Here is a 15,147-nt window from a genome sequence, read left to right as displayed (position 1 = left end):
CATCACCTCCCTAGAAAGGGCAACCTTTTGTTTTTCACCTTTGGGAGATTTGGGCATATTTAATGTTATTTTTCCTCACCTTCAGGCAGATTTACATATATTTAATGTTTTTCATTTTTCACAAACAGGGAGATTTGCCTAAATGTACCTTTTACATTTTTAAACTATTGGGGAGATTTGCACAATTTTGTTTTAGTGCGGTAGTTATTGCCATTAATAAGCTTCCTTAAATCTCCCTGAAAGTTTTTTTTTAAAGAATAAACTGACATTTACACAAATCTCCTTGCAAGTGAAAAAAATGTGCAAATTTCCCAAAAGGAAAATCTACAGTGTAAATGCTGTTCTGCTAATGAGCAAATTTGTATTCATTCCAGAGCAGACTGCTCAGGTTCAGCTGCGACAAGCCACAGAGGACTTGATTGTTTGCTGGGAGTAATGTGGCTCAGAAAGTGAGCATTGTTGCTTATTCTCAGGGTGGCTTACTGTGATGTGCAGCTCAGCCCACTGAGTTGAAACCCATACAGGAGTTACTTGAACCAGAGACTTTGGACTTCCTCACCTTATACCACAATCTCAGCTTTTATGGTGTACCAGATCTCACATACACTCACAAATACTCACTAAATGTGAAAAACTGAGGTAAGCATAGGCTGCAGAATGTGAAACCTCTGTTAGCTGCTGGTTGCAAGGGTAGTTAGATGCATATCATATACTGCATGGGAAGTAATTCAGCAAATAGTAGGAAGCTTTATCACAAGCCCCACACGTTTACGTGTCTTGTCCACGTAGCTGATGTGTGCAAGCAGTTTATGGACATGATCCCTGAGCATGAGTAAAGTGACTGGAGTGTTGTGCATAAATGGAGCATTGTGTGCAGCACTCCTGCACTGTGAAGCAGGAATGGGTACAGAGGGTATTACACCCTAAAAAAATACTGGTGTATTCCACTGAGTCCCTTATGAACAAGAAACATTGCACTGGCTGCGAATTAGAGATGGGTGAGACAAGAACACAGAGGATACTCAATAACAGAAAGCCTGGCATTCTCATTTTGTACTGAGGAAACTTCCAAATATGCTTTAAAAGAAACAATATCTCCAACCTCTTATCAGTGATTTACCTGTTCCCCCTCTTGTACGCAACGTGCCAGTATGTGAAGAGGAGTTAACGCCACCAAAGACAGTTAGTCCTTGTCCTCCAGCAGGGAAGTTGTTGTAGTTTGGAATTGAGGTCACACCAAAACTTGGGTAATGCTGTGGGGTGGGATCTGTCCCATAGCGGTAACCTGAACTCTGGTTTAAGCTGCCATCCCTCTCGTCTGTCAGTTTTGTTGCTTCTTTATCCTTACATTGCACACAGCCCATTATCTAAAATCCTGCAGTAAACGAAAGAAGAAACAAATTTCTGTTTTCAGGCTGATGTCTAGCACATCTCATCTAAATGATGCAACATATAAATAGTAAGGACTATTAGCCAGAGAGTGAGAATGATTTTGGGGATATACAGGTATTACCTAGTTTGCACATTAATGCTGACTTATGGGTTGTTGAGCTCTGGGTTACTGTTATGTTTGAACCCAGCTGCAGTAAGAAACCATGGTTTGTTAACCATTAACAGCCAGAGAGAGAAAACCTAGTTAATTAAGCAAGTTGAATTGTGGGTTATCGTTATATGCAGTCCAGAACTATAGGTTAACTATTGGTTGCCAGCCATGAATAACCCACAAAAAGAATGCTTCATTGTTGTTGATTTTTTCACTGGGCCACAGAGATAGCAGCAGACAAGAGTAGGGAAAAACTGAAAGAGAAAACAAATTGTCTAGCAGACAAACCCTAGATAAGGCAACAAAACATGGTTTACTCTTACACGTGTGAACAGGTCACTGATAGTTAAAGGCAACTGAAAGACATCTCCCAGATGCAACTTCTTGAGCACACCATTTGGGACTTGTGCTTCAAATCAGAATGATGGGAGAGCAACAGCAAAGGTTTCTGGTTCCTGCATTGCCAAAATGTGATTCTAATATGGCCCATCCTATTTCTTTGTTAACTATAGTGTGGACGATGTAAGGACCAGCACAGGATAATGTCTCCCACAAACTATTCTCAGGATGTCAAAGCATCTGCACTTCATGACTTCAGTCTCCCTCTAGCCTGTTTCAGATGACAGGAATTCACACTAACAGTTCACTTTGTGTAGCTGTACCCCAAGTTAACATTTTGAAAGCAGAGTGCTTTAAGACTATCTTGATTTTCTGAACTAACTCCTACCAGTGTGGAAAATATTGTTCACAAACTTTTGAGCCTTTAGCTACTGATTCTAAATACCCAACTTCCACCCACTTCATTAAAAAAAAAAAAAAAACACCCACGCTGAAAAAGCTTACAGGAAGGGGGGGGGGGGAAAAAAAAACAACCCCACAAGAAACAGTTTGGTCTGACATATTTTTATCAGAGATTTATTCATGTTGCAAATGCCTGATCTTGTGGAAAAATATATATTAAAAGCCGGCTCCAAGTTCTTGACTATCCTCAGAAATCTCAATCAGAAGTCCTGATACAATAGAGCCTTTAATTCATCCTGCAGCTGCCCTGCTCCAGATCACTCACCTGCCATCTCTCAGACTTGGGAATGGCAACTGTGGCTGCTCTTTGTCCTCAATACAGCCAGGGCACTGGTTGCCTCCCTATCATCTCTGCCTGTGGCTGTATCTGATCCCTACTCCCCAGTAGCTGCTTACTTGGAAAGGTTTTGTTTCATACCGGTGCCACTTCGCTATATACACTGCAATCAGAATTGCATGGTTTCCTCCCCCCGGCCCCGCACAGCACAAGTTGGAATATTCCACTCATGTGCACAGCCATCCAGAACATTTGAGAGCATAGTGTCAGGTTCTCCCTCCATTCTCCCAATCCCTAGAGTGATTTGAAAGATTGTAGAAGTTACATGTGAAATACAGCCTTTTGCAGGGGTTCCAGGTGCCACTATTTTACTGATTTACACTACTTTCTAGAAGCTTCTGCACCGATCCATACAAAGTGCTCCTGAATTGGTGTGGACAGAATATGGTTTCCACAGAATTCCAGAAAAAACACCAGTGCCCACATTTGGGCACCTGGATATATCTATGAATTCTTCCATTGGGTTTGGCTTCATATCTATTAATAGTACTTTAAAGATATTTGAAAACCTTTTCAAATTCGAATTTAGCAATGATATGCTTTATTGTGGTAGAACAGGAGGATATGACCCTAAATGAATTATTCACATGCTGAGCCAACACAAAAGTGAATCATTAACTTCAAGTTGCCAAAAAACAGAAGAAGAAAGCAGTTATTCATGAAAAGCGTGCCATCTGAACAAGTAACTTAGAAAACTATGCCAGGAATGAATACATACACAGGCCCTCCAAGTTGTAATAATAAAATAAAATAAAATAAAATAACCCCAATTTTAAAAAGAGGTAATACAAGATTGGACTCAAGCCAGTTTCTTTTCCTTCTACTTTTTCATTTGCTGGCAAGCGTATTCTGTGAGAGAGATGGGAAGGCGGTGGTGGAAAAGTTTGATGGAGAGCTTATTTCCCTTTCTATTGTCCTTTTCAACTTGGCTCTAGTGTCTAGGCTGTGCACGTATAAAAGCTGCTTGATTGCAGGACTATGTAAGATGTGACAGAGGGTGTAACCTACATGTTTCTTTTCAAGACAAGACTTTGAAAAGTTGTCCATTCCTTCCTGAAGACACTAACTATGCATGATATCATTGGCTGCCTAGTTAAAATTCAGGAGGAAATGCACACATGCTGCTGGACTTCATTCAAAACGACTCTAGGCTTTTTGTAAATAATTTTAAGTACAACCTCCGATTTACAGTGGCACTAAAGTTGTAATCAACCACAGGGACAGAATCTTATTTTCTGCTGTTATCACAAAGCATCTCAAACTTTCACTGGGATGAATGCAGGCATTCATGACTCTGGAAAGTTACTCCAGACAGTAGTGATGATATCATTCAATGAAATCTGGAAACCATTTATGCCAGCCCCCCTGGAGATTTATGGCCAACACTGCAAGTAGTAAACAAGTTTTTAATCTGGTTCTATTAGATGATGTATTTCTTCCTTGAATGTTTGGATATTGCTGGCTTATAGAATACTTCTGAAATTTATCATTAGCTTTACGAGAAATTGTGCAACTGAGTTCACATTTCCAAGGACAATGAGATAGTTTCTGAAGAAATAAAAGTTTGCAGAAATAATGTAACTAAGCAACACAAGGGCATGCATATTTCTTGTTGTTGATTTTATGGAATCAATATTTCTACATCCACCATATGTTACTATACATACAGAGCTAAGACTTCAGTTTTATACATGCTTACTTAGGAGAGAACCCCAGTGAATTCAGTGGGACTTACATCTCAGTAGATACATAGCAGATTGCACTGTAAGGCTAAAATCCTATGTATGTTAAGCTCCTTTGAAAGAAGAGGGGCTTAATTCTGAGTCCCAGTGTACAGAAACGAAGTACAAGAGACAAGTGTGGTTAAAAACATAAACAATTTGGGAAATTTGACACAGACAATCTGATGCTAACCTGCTTACCTGCTTATTCAGCTTACCTGCTTTTGTGTACAGTATATCAGTTACACAAAAAGCAAACATACTGGCATGTTCTTTCAACTGTATTTATTATTATTTTTATCCCATCCCATTAGTCATAAGGCTCCCTGGGCCTTTGCATGGTTCGTATTCGTACAAAACGCCTAAAATTAAAATAAATGCTCTATTTACTTTCTGATTTATTTTTCACATACTTGGGCTGTTGTGCTTAATATGGCAAAAGTTTGCTTAATATGGCAAAACACAGGTATAAATACTGAAAAGACATGATTATGGAACTTACATAAGTTGAATGATTCATTAAGGTAAAAATAATCTTACTTTCTTTGAGCTTTCAAAATGGGCTAGAACCAGCTAAATACTTTCATATAAACTCTCACACTTGTTTTCTTCCCACTCACTGTGCTAATCAGCTTTTCACAGAAGAGAAAAGAGCTTATAAGTAGAGTCCAACTTAAGCAGGAACCTTGCTGTGATGTAAACACTTGACAGCTGTTTTAAAATGAGCCAATGTCGAATGCTGTTCATATGGAGTTTGGGTGCCCACTTGAAAAGGGATGATGCCTAAATCTTTCCAGCCACACAATGAAGCACTCAAAGCTTGTACAATATTGCTATGCCAGTGTTGCCAAAGGGTAGAGTCCACATAGAACTCGTAGTTCACCAAAGACAGGGTGAGCAAATTTGGGGCATCCCAGGAGCCATTTTTCATCCGTCAAAATCCTCCTTATTTCCATCACACGGACGTCTGCCATTCCAATGAAATTTGGTGAGGTAGTGGCGGCTGCTCTAAAATCAGGGCTCTGCCACCAAAATCTGTCAGCAAACTGCAATAGAGGTTTAAAGGGGGCTCATTAAGCTTATTTTCAAGCTACATTTACTCCTTTTAAGTCTCCACTGCTGTTTCCCTCCCCAACAAGGGAAGCAGAGGCACTCTGGCTGTCAGTGGTAGCTTTCAAGATTTTGTGGGCACTTGGACAAGGGCCCTGGCAACAGAGAATGCAAACTGAGAATGCCACCTCCCCTGCCTGGCTTCTGGCTTCCTAAGGTGCATGGAGAGAGCAAAATGAATTACATTGTTGGAGAAGGGGGCTGTTAACAGGGCGTGGAACCCTGACAAATGCCATGCCACACCACCTCTTGAAGCCTATTCTACTCTCACTTTATTCCGTTTTCTGCATCTGCATTTCCCACAATGCAGAGAGGCATCCCAGTGTCACGTTGCTGAAAGTTCAAATCACATTCTATTTCTATTCTTAGAGGCCCCACTCCCTTTTCAAATAAAAGTCTTTTATTCTTGTCCCAGTGGGAGGAAGTATCCAAATCATCAATATTTGGCAAGCACAGACATGTACAACTGCAAGCAACATTCCCTGCAAGCTTGACATTGTTTCCTGCTTTTTTCAACCGTGGAAGTAAAAATTAAAATAATAAAAAGTCCTTCATAAACCACTGATGGTCTCAATGTCTGTCGCATTTGTTTTCTATGATCTTTATTCCCTCATGCTGATAGGGAAATAAGGCTGAAAGAAAGTGACTTTTCCAAGTGTAGGGTGTGCTCTGGAACCAAGAAAGAATCATCTTGTGTCCAATGGGAGATATGTGTATCAAGTTATGCCATTAATGCAACATCTGTGTTGCTAATACCAGGTCCTGTGCTAGGAACAGATGGGCCTAGCTGTAATTAGAACACATGGCCCAAAACTTTTCTTACACTTCAGTTGCAAGTAAAAATTCCATCAACAGTTTCATGTTAACATTTGCATTCTCTTTGCTTTTTAACGCTTACAGCTCACTATTCTGAATCACAGTTAAACCACTATAAACAAAGTTCTATTAATTTGGAGAGGCTTCCCATTGCACCAAAATGTTACTAATATTTGCTAATTTAGAGAAGAAATCTGTCCACAAAGAATGAACAAGGACTGAATGAACAACATGCTTTGGCACACTGTTTTATGGAGTACAATTCTGGAATGTTAAGAACTGGGTGATATAAGTAACTGCAACTGTAATTTAAAACAAACAGTGATAATTTTTGAGGATAAATAGTTGTCTCAGCTTGTGCACTTTACATCATAAATGAAAACACTGCATATTTATTTTTGGATAATCTTTATCCAGCTTTCTTAGTTCTTAGTAGAAGAAGAAGCAGAATATTCTGAATGTTTCAAACTACCTATTCTAGTACTACCTATTATACTAAGTAGTCATATGCTAAACATAAAAGTGATATTTTAATCTGCAACCTACATCAGGAAGCTCTCTCGATTAATAAAAGAAGCCCTGCAATTCTAGTTCAGAAATCCCCTAATGCCTCTGAGTCTAATGCTTCCCTACCAACTGAAATAATTCTTTAATCGGTCTTTCCTCATTCAGCAGGAAACATATTGAGTTCATTGCTCCTTTCCGAATCTCATGCTCAGAAACAGACAGCTTTCATGAATGCCTTGTTCCCAATGAGGAATATGTGGCTCTCCTGATGTCATTGTACTAGAATTACCCACTGAATATCTTGGGTAGGGCTGATGGGAGTTGCAATACAACCAGATCTGGAGGGCTGCATTGTTCCTCACTCTTCTTTTAAAGTCAAAAGACAGCAAGGAAAGTGGCTCTGGCAGAGACGAGTTGCACTGGGCCAGCTTTCCAGCAAACAGTACTGAAGGCCAAACTGAACATTCAAGAAAGCACATTTAGTAGAATGACAGGAGCTTTTGCGGTCATTAGAGGCTCGTCCCCTGTTCTTAAGCTCCCCAAGAACAGAATGGGTGGAATTTTATGGAAAAGCAGAAGGGCAGTTTAAACCCACACCATGTGATACTGAATTAAATCAGGCCACATGCACTTCAACCAGCAAAAGGAAATGTATCATGCAAAGATAAACTATGTGAGATTACCGCAACATTTAGGCTAGCCCTCAATATCCAATGGCAAACCAGAAGGCAGGTCTAGCCTGGAGTTGGATTGGGAAGGGCAGCCAGGGCCACAGGTTAACCAAAAGGCAGGACTGGAGAAAAGCCAGGAACCAAGTGTAAGCAATGCAAGATACACGAGATATAAGGACACTCTTATTGCTCAATTGAGCTTTAGATGGAAAAGGAGGCCATTTATGCTCCTTCAAATAGCCAGAAGAACGAAGTACCCAGTATGGGCAGGCATGGCCAGGCAAGACTGGAAGGTCTTTCCACATGGGGCAAGGGCAGCCAGCCCTGACACCAACGAACATAAGGAGCAGAACAGTATGTCACACGGTGCATTTGGACATCTTGTCCTTCTTTCTTCCCTAATGGCTCAGTACTCCTACAGCAAAATGTGTGGTGGAAAGGCATATCTGCAGCCTCACATAATGATGATCACTCCTATATTTGTGGACCGCCCAGAGAGCCATTCCACTTAATAGAATTAGTATAGAAATTAAATAAATAAAAATGCTTCTCTCTTGAGCTCCATATGCAACCAGCAATACCACTTGGACAACTAGTAAATATAGCTCAGCACTGTTTCTAGAACACAATAAAGTTTCTAATTGTAACATACCTTTTCAGGGGACATTTGCTGCTCAGCTTATAGGCAAGTGTTCAGAAGGAGCGCATTAAAATATTACAAACATGTTGTTCCACACACAATACACATCCTTTCTTATTTTCTTTTCTTAGATTTCTTTTCTTGCTTATGGAAAGTTATAGATCTGTCATTTGTGCCATTTCATAGCATAAATTCAGCCCGGATCAGCACTTTGACGCCTACAGCAACAAATCAAGTTGCTCGAGTTGTTCATGCTGCTACATTCCTGATTGTGTACTTTTGTTTAAAAAAAAGGCATCAGGAAATATAGCCTGCTTGCATAGCTATACATTGAACTGATTGGTCTTTTCTACTAAAAATTATCATTGCATAGAATGAAAAGACAAAGGGTGGCATGTTAATCGACAAGAGAAAGTATTTTGCAGAACTTCATCAAAAGTGATCTTAGTTTTGGCATTCGGAGAGTCGTCTCTTGCTTTTTTGTACCAAGGTTCTATTTTTTAAAAACCACCACCACCCTAGGATATATTCAGCACCAGCTGAAAAGAAACAGGAAAGTCAGTGTTCCATCTGGATAGCAGTAGCAAAAACTGACTTCACTTGCTGTACTTGTTTAAGGAACAGTCGCTGTGGTGGAACTGGCTGAATGCCCATGAGTCAGGGGTCACCTGGCAAATCCACAAGAAAACACATTAGCACAAAGTGGCTGTTTGAGCAAGCGTAATCAAAAACTCTCCAAGGCAGCAAATGAAAGAGGAGGAGGCTCACCTCCAAGCTCTTGACAAAAGGCCACTTCGCCACCCTTCCCAGTTTGTACAGAGTTCCATTGCCAGATAATTCTATGAGTGTTAAGGCCTCCTCTTTTTCTTTCTCTTTAGAAACAGTGAATTCTTTTTCTATTCTCTTCACTTGTACCAGTTTCAGTCAAGAGAAAAAAGAGTGCCCAATGGGAAATAAGAGTAATTACAGCAAACACAGACTGTTAAGTATCTGTCTTATGTTCTTGTGTAAGCAGATATCAGTGAAATCTGCAAGAAAGTCACATTCGGTCACTCTTAGAAATTAACTCTTTTTTTGACAAGAAGAACTTCTACAACCTATCAGGTAGCATTAGTTGGTATAAATAAAATGGCCAGTTTGTTTTAATCTGAAAGACAATGTCCAAGTAAAGAAGCATTCATCATCTTTGAAGCAGAAATGCAGATCCTAAGCTTTTGCTATTTTCCCATACAAATCTCTACCTTTTTATAACCCTGCACTGAAAAACTTAGGAAGCAGCTTTATTCTTACCCCACTGGTCTATAACTCAGTGCTGGTACTGGATTTTCAGGACGATTCTTTCTTAGCCCTGCCTGGTGATGCTGTAGTTTGAACCTGCAGCGTTCCACATGCCAAGGAAGTCTGTGTGGTACTCTTTTTAAAGGAAGAGTTTCTCTGTTCATCTTTTTTGGCAAGATTTTCCAAGGCATTTCTAAGAATGTGTGGTGAAAACTGCTGTGTATTTCCTCTCTGCAGCCCTATGACTTGTCCCTGAAGCAACAGTTGGATATGTCACATTTAGTTCCCAAAATAGCCTACACAAGATTAAAAATAAAAGTAAAATAACAACATATCAACAATTCAGGAAGCTCAACAACAGAATTCAGTACAACCCAAGGAAACAGGAAACAAACTATAATATCCCCCAAATTTAAAAATGCAAAAAACTCTCAAACCTGAAAAGGCTTTAATTGCCCTTCCAAAGCTCCAGCAGCAACTTCCACTGAGATAAACAGCAATTTGGGATGAGGAATTTGCACTGGGGAACTGGCAGAAGGAAAGGATTAAGCTTTCTTTCCTATACCCTATAATCTTGGTCCTGAGCATCTCCTCCCTGACTCCCCCAGTGGCTACAAGATGGAAATGGGGGGACAGACCCCACTGAATGCAGGGGAGGATATCCAGGAGCTCTCCTGCCCCACTTACCTTTGCTAATTTCCTTAGTTACACATTTATAATACAGCTATGGCTGCTTTTGCTTCCTTTCCTCTCTGCACGGAATAAAAGAGAAGACAGGAACAGAAGAAGAGGCAACAGCAGGAGCAGAACAGTTAGCAATGGTAATGGTGCTGTATCATACTTGCATCTATGCAACTTAAATTTTTCCATTCGCTTATGTGGTGATTGAAATGGACAATGGGGTAGTTTCTAACCATGTGTTCTAACCAGAGCTTCAACATTTGGTCAACTAGCTGGATGAATTCAGTAAACGCTTCTGATTGATCAATTAAAGCAATTCCCCTGATTATTTGTGTAGTAGGTTTGACTTTTTTTTTAAATTAATGCCTGACCTTTCAAAAAATAAGCACTTCCAGAGTCCATAAACAGTAGGGCCGTCTTAGCAAAAGCATTTTTTGTTTCTTCAGGAGTTGATTCATGATGCAACATATAAATGTATCATGTAAAAATAAAGCATTTAACCAATCACAATTACTGCTTAACTCATACGCAAACACGTTTAGCTAATCGTGTACTTGGTTGACTAAGATTTCTTTAACTGGGTGATGGTAAAACAACCGGGGGCTGTCTCATCACATATAAAGGGTCACTCTCTAGACCTGGTTTTCTCCACAGAGAGAAAGTAATTGGGAAGTGGAGGGATTTACATCAAGGTCAAATCAAGACCTTTGTCATGGTCAAATCACATCCTTCAGAGGTTTAGGCTTTTGGCCACCTTTCCCCTCTGCAAGGGTGGGAGACCTATTAAAATGGTCCACTCCCGGAGTCTGGTGGATCCGAATGGTTTCCAGGGGACTCTGGGGCTGTTTCTGGCTGATATGGTTGGTGCTCCTGTCGAAGCTCAGGATACTTTGTGGAATACAGAGATGAGCCGGGTGGTTGACACAATCGCACCCAAGTGCCCTCTTCCTCTGTGTGGAACCCATCCAGCTGAGGTCAATGAAATGGGTGGGAAGACGACCGGAGAGCAAATGGAGAAAAACCTGTGATGACTCTGACTGAACACAGCTTAGAGCTCATTATTGAGCTGACGCTGTGTTGGTGAAGGCAGCAAAGAAATCTTACCTTTCCACCTCCACTGCATCCTCTCAGTGATGTCCAGTGGGGCTGTTCTGAGTGGTTCAGGGGCTTTTACAAACTGGCTCAGTGAAAGAAACACTGGAACCCTCAGTGGCCCGCTGTGAGGAATTTGCACAGCACTTTGAGGGTAAAATCTTGGATCCCTCAGGAGTTGGACTCCATGGTTAATGGAACATCACTGGCTGAGGTGCCCAGTGCACTGTCTGGTCTGGGTTTACTGGATGAGCTTCATTTGTTGTGACCTAAGGATGTGGACAAGGTACTTGGATTGGTTTAGCCTACTACCTGTATGCTTGATCCTTGTTCTTTTTGTCTTGTCATTCAAGGTAAGGAAGATTCTTTGATAATGGATTGAATGAACTGATAAAATGAAACTTAATCCAGATAAGAAAGCGATACTGTTGGTGGGAGGATCATCCTTCAGATGGGTGACATCTTGCCTGTCCTGGATGGAATCACACTCCCCCTAAAGGACAGGGTTTGCAGCTTGGGGGTGCTCCTAGACCCTGAATTTTCCCTGGAATTCCAGGTGAATTTGGTGGTCAGGAATGCCTTCTATCAGCTGGGTCTTATCTATCACCTGTGGCTGTACCTTGACAGACAGGACTTGAAAACTGCTATACATGCACTGGTTACCTTGCACTTAGACTACTGCAATGCACTTTACATAGGGCTTCCCTTGAAGATAGTCTGGAGACGTCAACTGGTCCAGAATAGGGCAGGTAGACGGCTAATGAGAACTGGCAGGTATGATCACATATAAAGCCAGTCCTCTACCAGTTCCATTGGTTACCAATTGAAGTAAAGATCTAATTGAAGGTGGTAACTTTAGTGTTTAAAGCCCTAGATGGTTTGAGGCCAGCGTATCTAAAGGAGTGACTCTTTCCACATGAACCTACCTGGCCCCTTAGATCCGCATCTGAGGCCCTTCTGAGAGAGCCCCCTCCTTAGGCTTTATGGAGGGTGGCTAGAAGAAGGGCCTTATCAGGAGCGGCACCCTGACTTTCGAATGAGCTCACCAGAGAGTGGCCTGGTGCCATCTTTATACTCTTTTCCAGAATCAGGCAAAGTCCTTTTATTCCACTGGTATTTTAACTGTATTTTAATAGTATTTTAACAAAGGGGTTATGTCTTTTATGAAATCCGGAGTTCTGGTAGATGCATTTTTATTATTGTTCTATTGTTGTTGTTAGCAATTGTGACGTTTTTACTGTTTTATATTGTTTTATGTTTTTTATAGTTGTAACCAGCCTAGGGAGCTGTGTGACTAAGGGGGTGGGTTAGAAATCTAATAAATAAATAATAAATAATTGTAGTTTTTGCTAATTCAAGACCCTGTTGCTTCCTCAGGGCATACTAATGGTAACTTGAGCTATTATTTTACTGACCTATATCGGTGCTGACAATATTATTAGAGTTTGGATGAAATTATCCAGAATTACAAGCTAGAAAGCCTGTGAGTTTTGGAATTCTCACTATTATCATGAATCAAAAACATCTACTTCATAACATAACTAATTAATCAATGGCTGAATTGGTTGAAATATTTGATCTTAATAATCAGTGAATGAACTGAGATAAATATTATTTTAAAACTGGAAGGCTGACTGCCAAACAATAGCATACCATAAAAATACTACTTGATAGACTGTATTCTACTGGCAACAGTATTCTCCCATTAAAAGGCTTTGGAAAAATTATTTGTCCCTGTACAGGCAGAATAATCCAAATTGTGAGATAAGCAAGAAGCGTATTATAACTAAAACATTTAAATGTATGTTAGTGATAGGGAAACAATGTCAACACATCATACTTGAAATACAGTACAGAAAATACATATTTTCTTTCAAACTGCAACCAACAGTCTGGACCACTCAAGATCTGCTGTTCTGGCCAAGGGTTTTGCAAGACAACATCTTTACAGCCAAGCAATTCTAGAATTTGGATTAATCTTGAATTCATGTTTGTGTTTTTCTCTGGGCAACCTGCTTCATTGTATGCAATGGTTATTCCTAACACAGCTTTTACTTAAATGCTACAATATCAGCTTTTGCATTTCTCCCTCCAGGCAACTTATAATATGAAATATCTGATAGTTCAATACTCCAAATCATGAAATTGGTCTGTAATGATTTAAATTTAAAACATCATTATCTTTTATCTGCCTCCAGGAGATCAATTGTTCCCAATTTGTCTCATCCATTATTTTAACTAAACTGCTATTAAGCACAAATCCTGGAAGACATGATTCCAAGATTTGAACTGAAGTATCTACAAACGCATTTTATTCTCTTTTCTCTGAGTTCCTCTTTCAACTCATCCAGTATTGCATGTTTATAAATCAGGAGGAGACTGTCCACCTCATCCTCTACCTCCTTACCCTTGACGTTAGCATTGGTTCAGTTAATAAAAGCACACTCCTAAATCTCCTAAACTCAACCCAGATACCAGATGTAAAACTATTAACATTTTAATTGTGGTTAGCAATGGTCACACATTAAGTTATCTGGGCAAACTGCACTGGAGACTTGTGAGGTGTGCAAAGCTGAGGCCTGGCTGTTCTTAACTGCTAAACATTAGTATCTGGGTATTGCTGTATCTCCACCAACCCCATTTTGTGCTGTCCATCAACCCATGAAGAGAGTTGCAATTTATGGGCATCTTTCTCACTGATGTAAGGTGGTGTAAACATCACTCTGCTGACCAACATTTTTAGGGGCATCAAAAATTAATTGCATAACACTTCTTTGCCAGATTTGTTATTAAAGTTTCTGTACCTTGAATGTTTTATACAAACTTGAGATGTAAGCAAATAATCAAGGTGAGGTTATCTGGGAATAGCCAACAACACAAGAAAGACCAAATAATGTTGACAGCTTATTTAATTCATTCTGTAGAAACACAAGCAGTGCACTAAGTGACATTTTTCACATGCTTCACAAGCTGAAAGGATGCAGAATGTTACTTCTATAGCCTTCCCTAATTATGGGAATATTAACAGCTCCACCTAGTGTAGCAGCCTACCTAGATGGGTATGACCATGTGCTAAAATGTATTTCACACCTCAGATAATCTGAGAAGTCTATCTGATTGTTGCTAAGAGGTATGCCTGGCACCTACTCTCTATTCTTTTCAGTGTCTGGTGGAAACTGTTTAATTTTCCCAATATTTTAGAGGCTAACTTAGTGTTAATACTGCATTTTACTCTGTACGGCTGCTATACATCTGCACCAATGTGATTGCTATTTGCTGTGATTTTATTGTTTTATAGTTTTATATTTTATTCCTTTATTTTTTCTTTATATGTTTTTAACTTTTGTTAACTGCCCAGAGAGCCTTTGGCTACTGGGTGGTATAAAAATGAAATAGATAGATTAAAAAAAGCACCTTTTTGTTCTGTACTCAGATGGAGCATATTTGGTATGTTTCAAGGACACAGCATGCTTTTGTTTTTCCTTCTGCCGGACCAGAGCCAGGAGCTTCAAACCCATCAAAGAGTATGGGTGGCCAGTGGCTGAGCTGGGGATGGGGGGACTCACTTGGCCTGTGGCAGCTGCTGTCTCTAACGCCTTTGGATTCCTGGAATAAGTCCCAGACAGCACAATGGGAAGCTGCAGTAACTGTAAATTGTCAATAAAAGGCACAGGATAAGTGGAAATGGACTTCATCTGAAAGCCAAATCACATGCCTTAGTCACAACATTAAACCAAGTATAAAATATTTGAATGAAATATGCCAATTGCCTGACTGTTTAGTATTATAATTTTCTGCACAGTTAAACTGAATCTATAATAAAATAAGGAGTCCTAATAAGGAATCGCCCCTTCTCACCCAATTTTTAGTGCTTTTCCAATTTCTCAGTTTACCTAAATTTCCTATGCTACGAGGCAGACTGATACCAATACAATGGTACCTTGGCTCAT

General features: G+C 40.0%; 1 protein-coding gene across 7 annotated transcripts in view; it reads right to left on the bottom strand.

Annotated features, from left to right (window-relative positions):
- FYN (FYN proto-oncogene, Src family tyrosine kinase) overlaps positions 1 to 15,147 on the bottom strand; it is a 122,764-nt gene that overhangs the window by 33,059 nt on the left and 74,558 nt on the right. For 4 of the 7 annotated variants that reach the window (XM_044426240.1, XM_044426226.1, XM_044426269.1 and 1 more), the window contains exon 2: positions 1,121 to 1,375. In XM_044426240.1, the coding sequence (XP_044282175.1) occupies positions 1,121 to 1,364 (244 nt within the window). In that variant the 5' untranslated portion in view covers positions 1,365 to 1,375. Of the gene's footprint in view, positions 1 to 1,120; positions 1,376 to 4,620; positions 4,642 to 14,611; positions 15,141 to 15,147 lie in introns of those variants that run through there. The other 3 variants (XM_044426251.1, XM_044426230.1, XM_044426262.1) reach the window with 3 other exon arrangements.

Source organism: Varanus komodoensis, unplaced genomic scaffold (assembly GCF_004798865.1).
Source record: "Varanus komodoensis strain SLA01 unplaced genomic scaffold, ASM479886v1 scaffold1, whole genome shotgun sequence".
NCBI classification, from domain to species: domain Eukaryota; kingdom Metazoa; phylum Chordata; class Lepidosauria; order Squamata; family Varanidae; genus Varanus; species Varanus komodoensis.
This window is presented reverse-complemented; position numbering and strand designations above follow the sequence as displayed.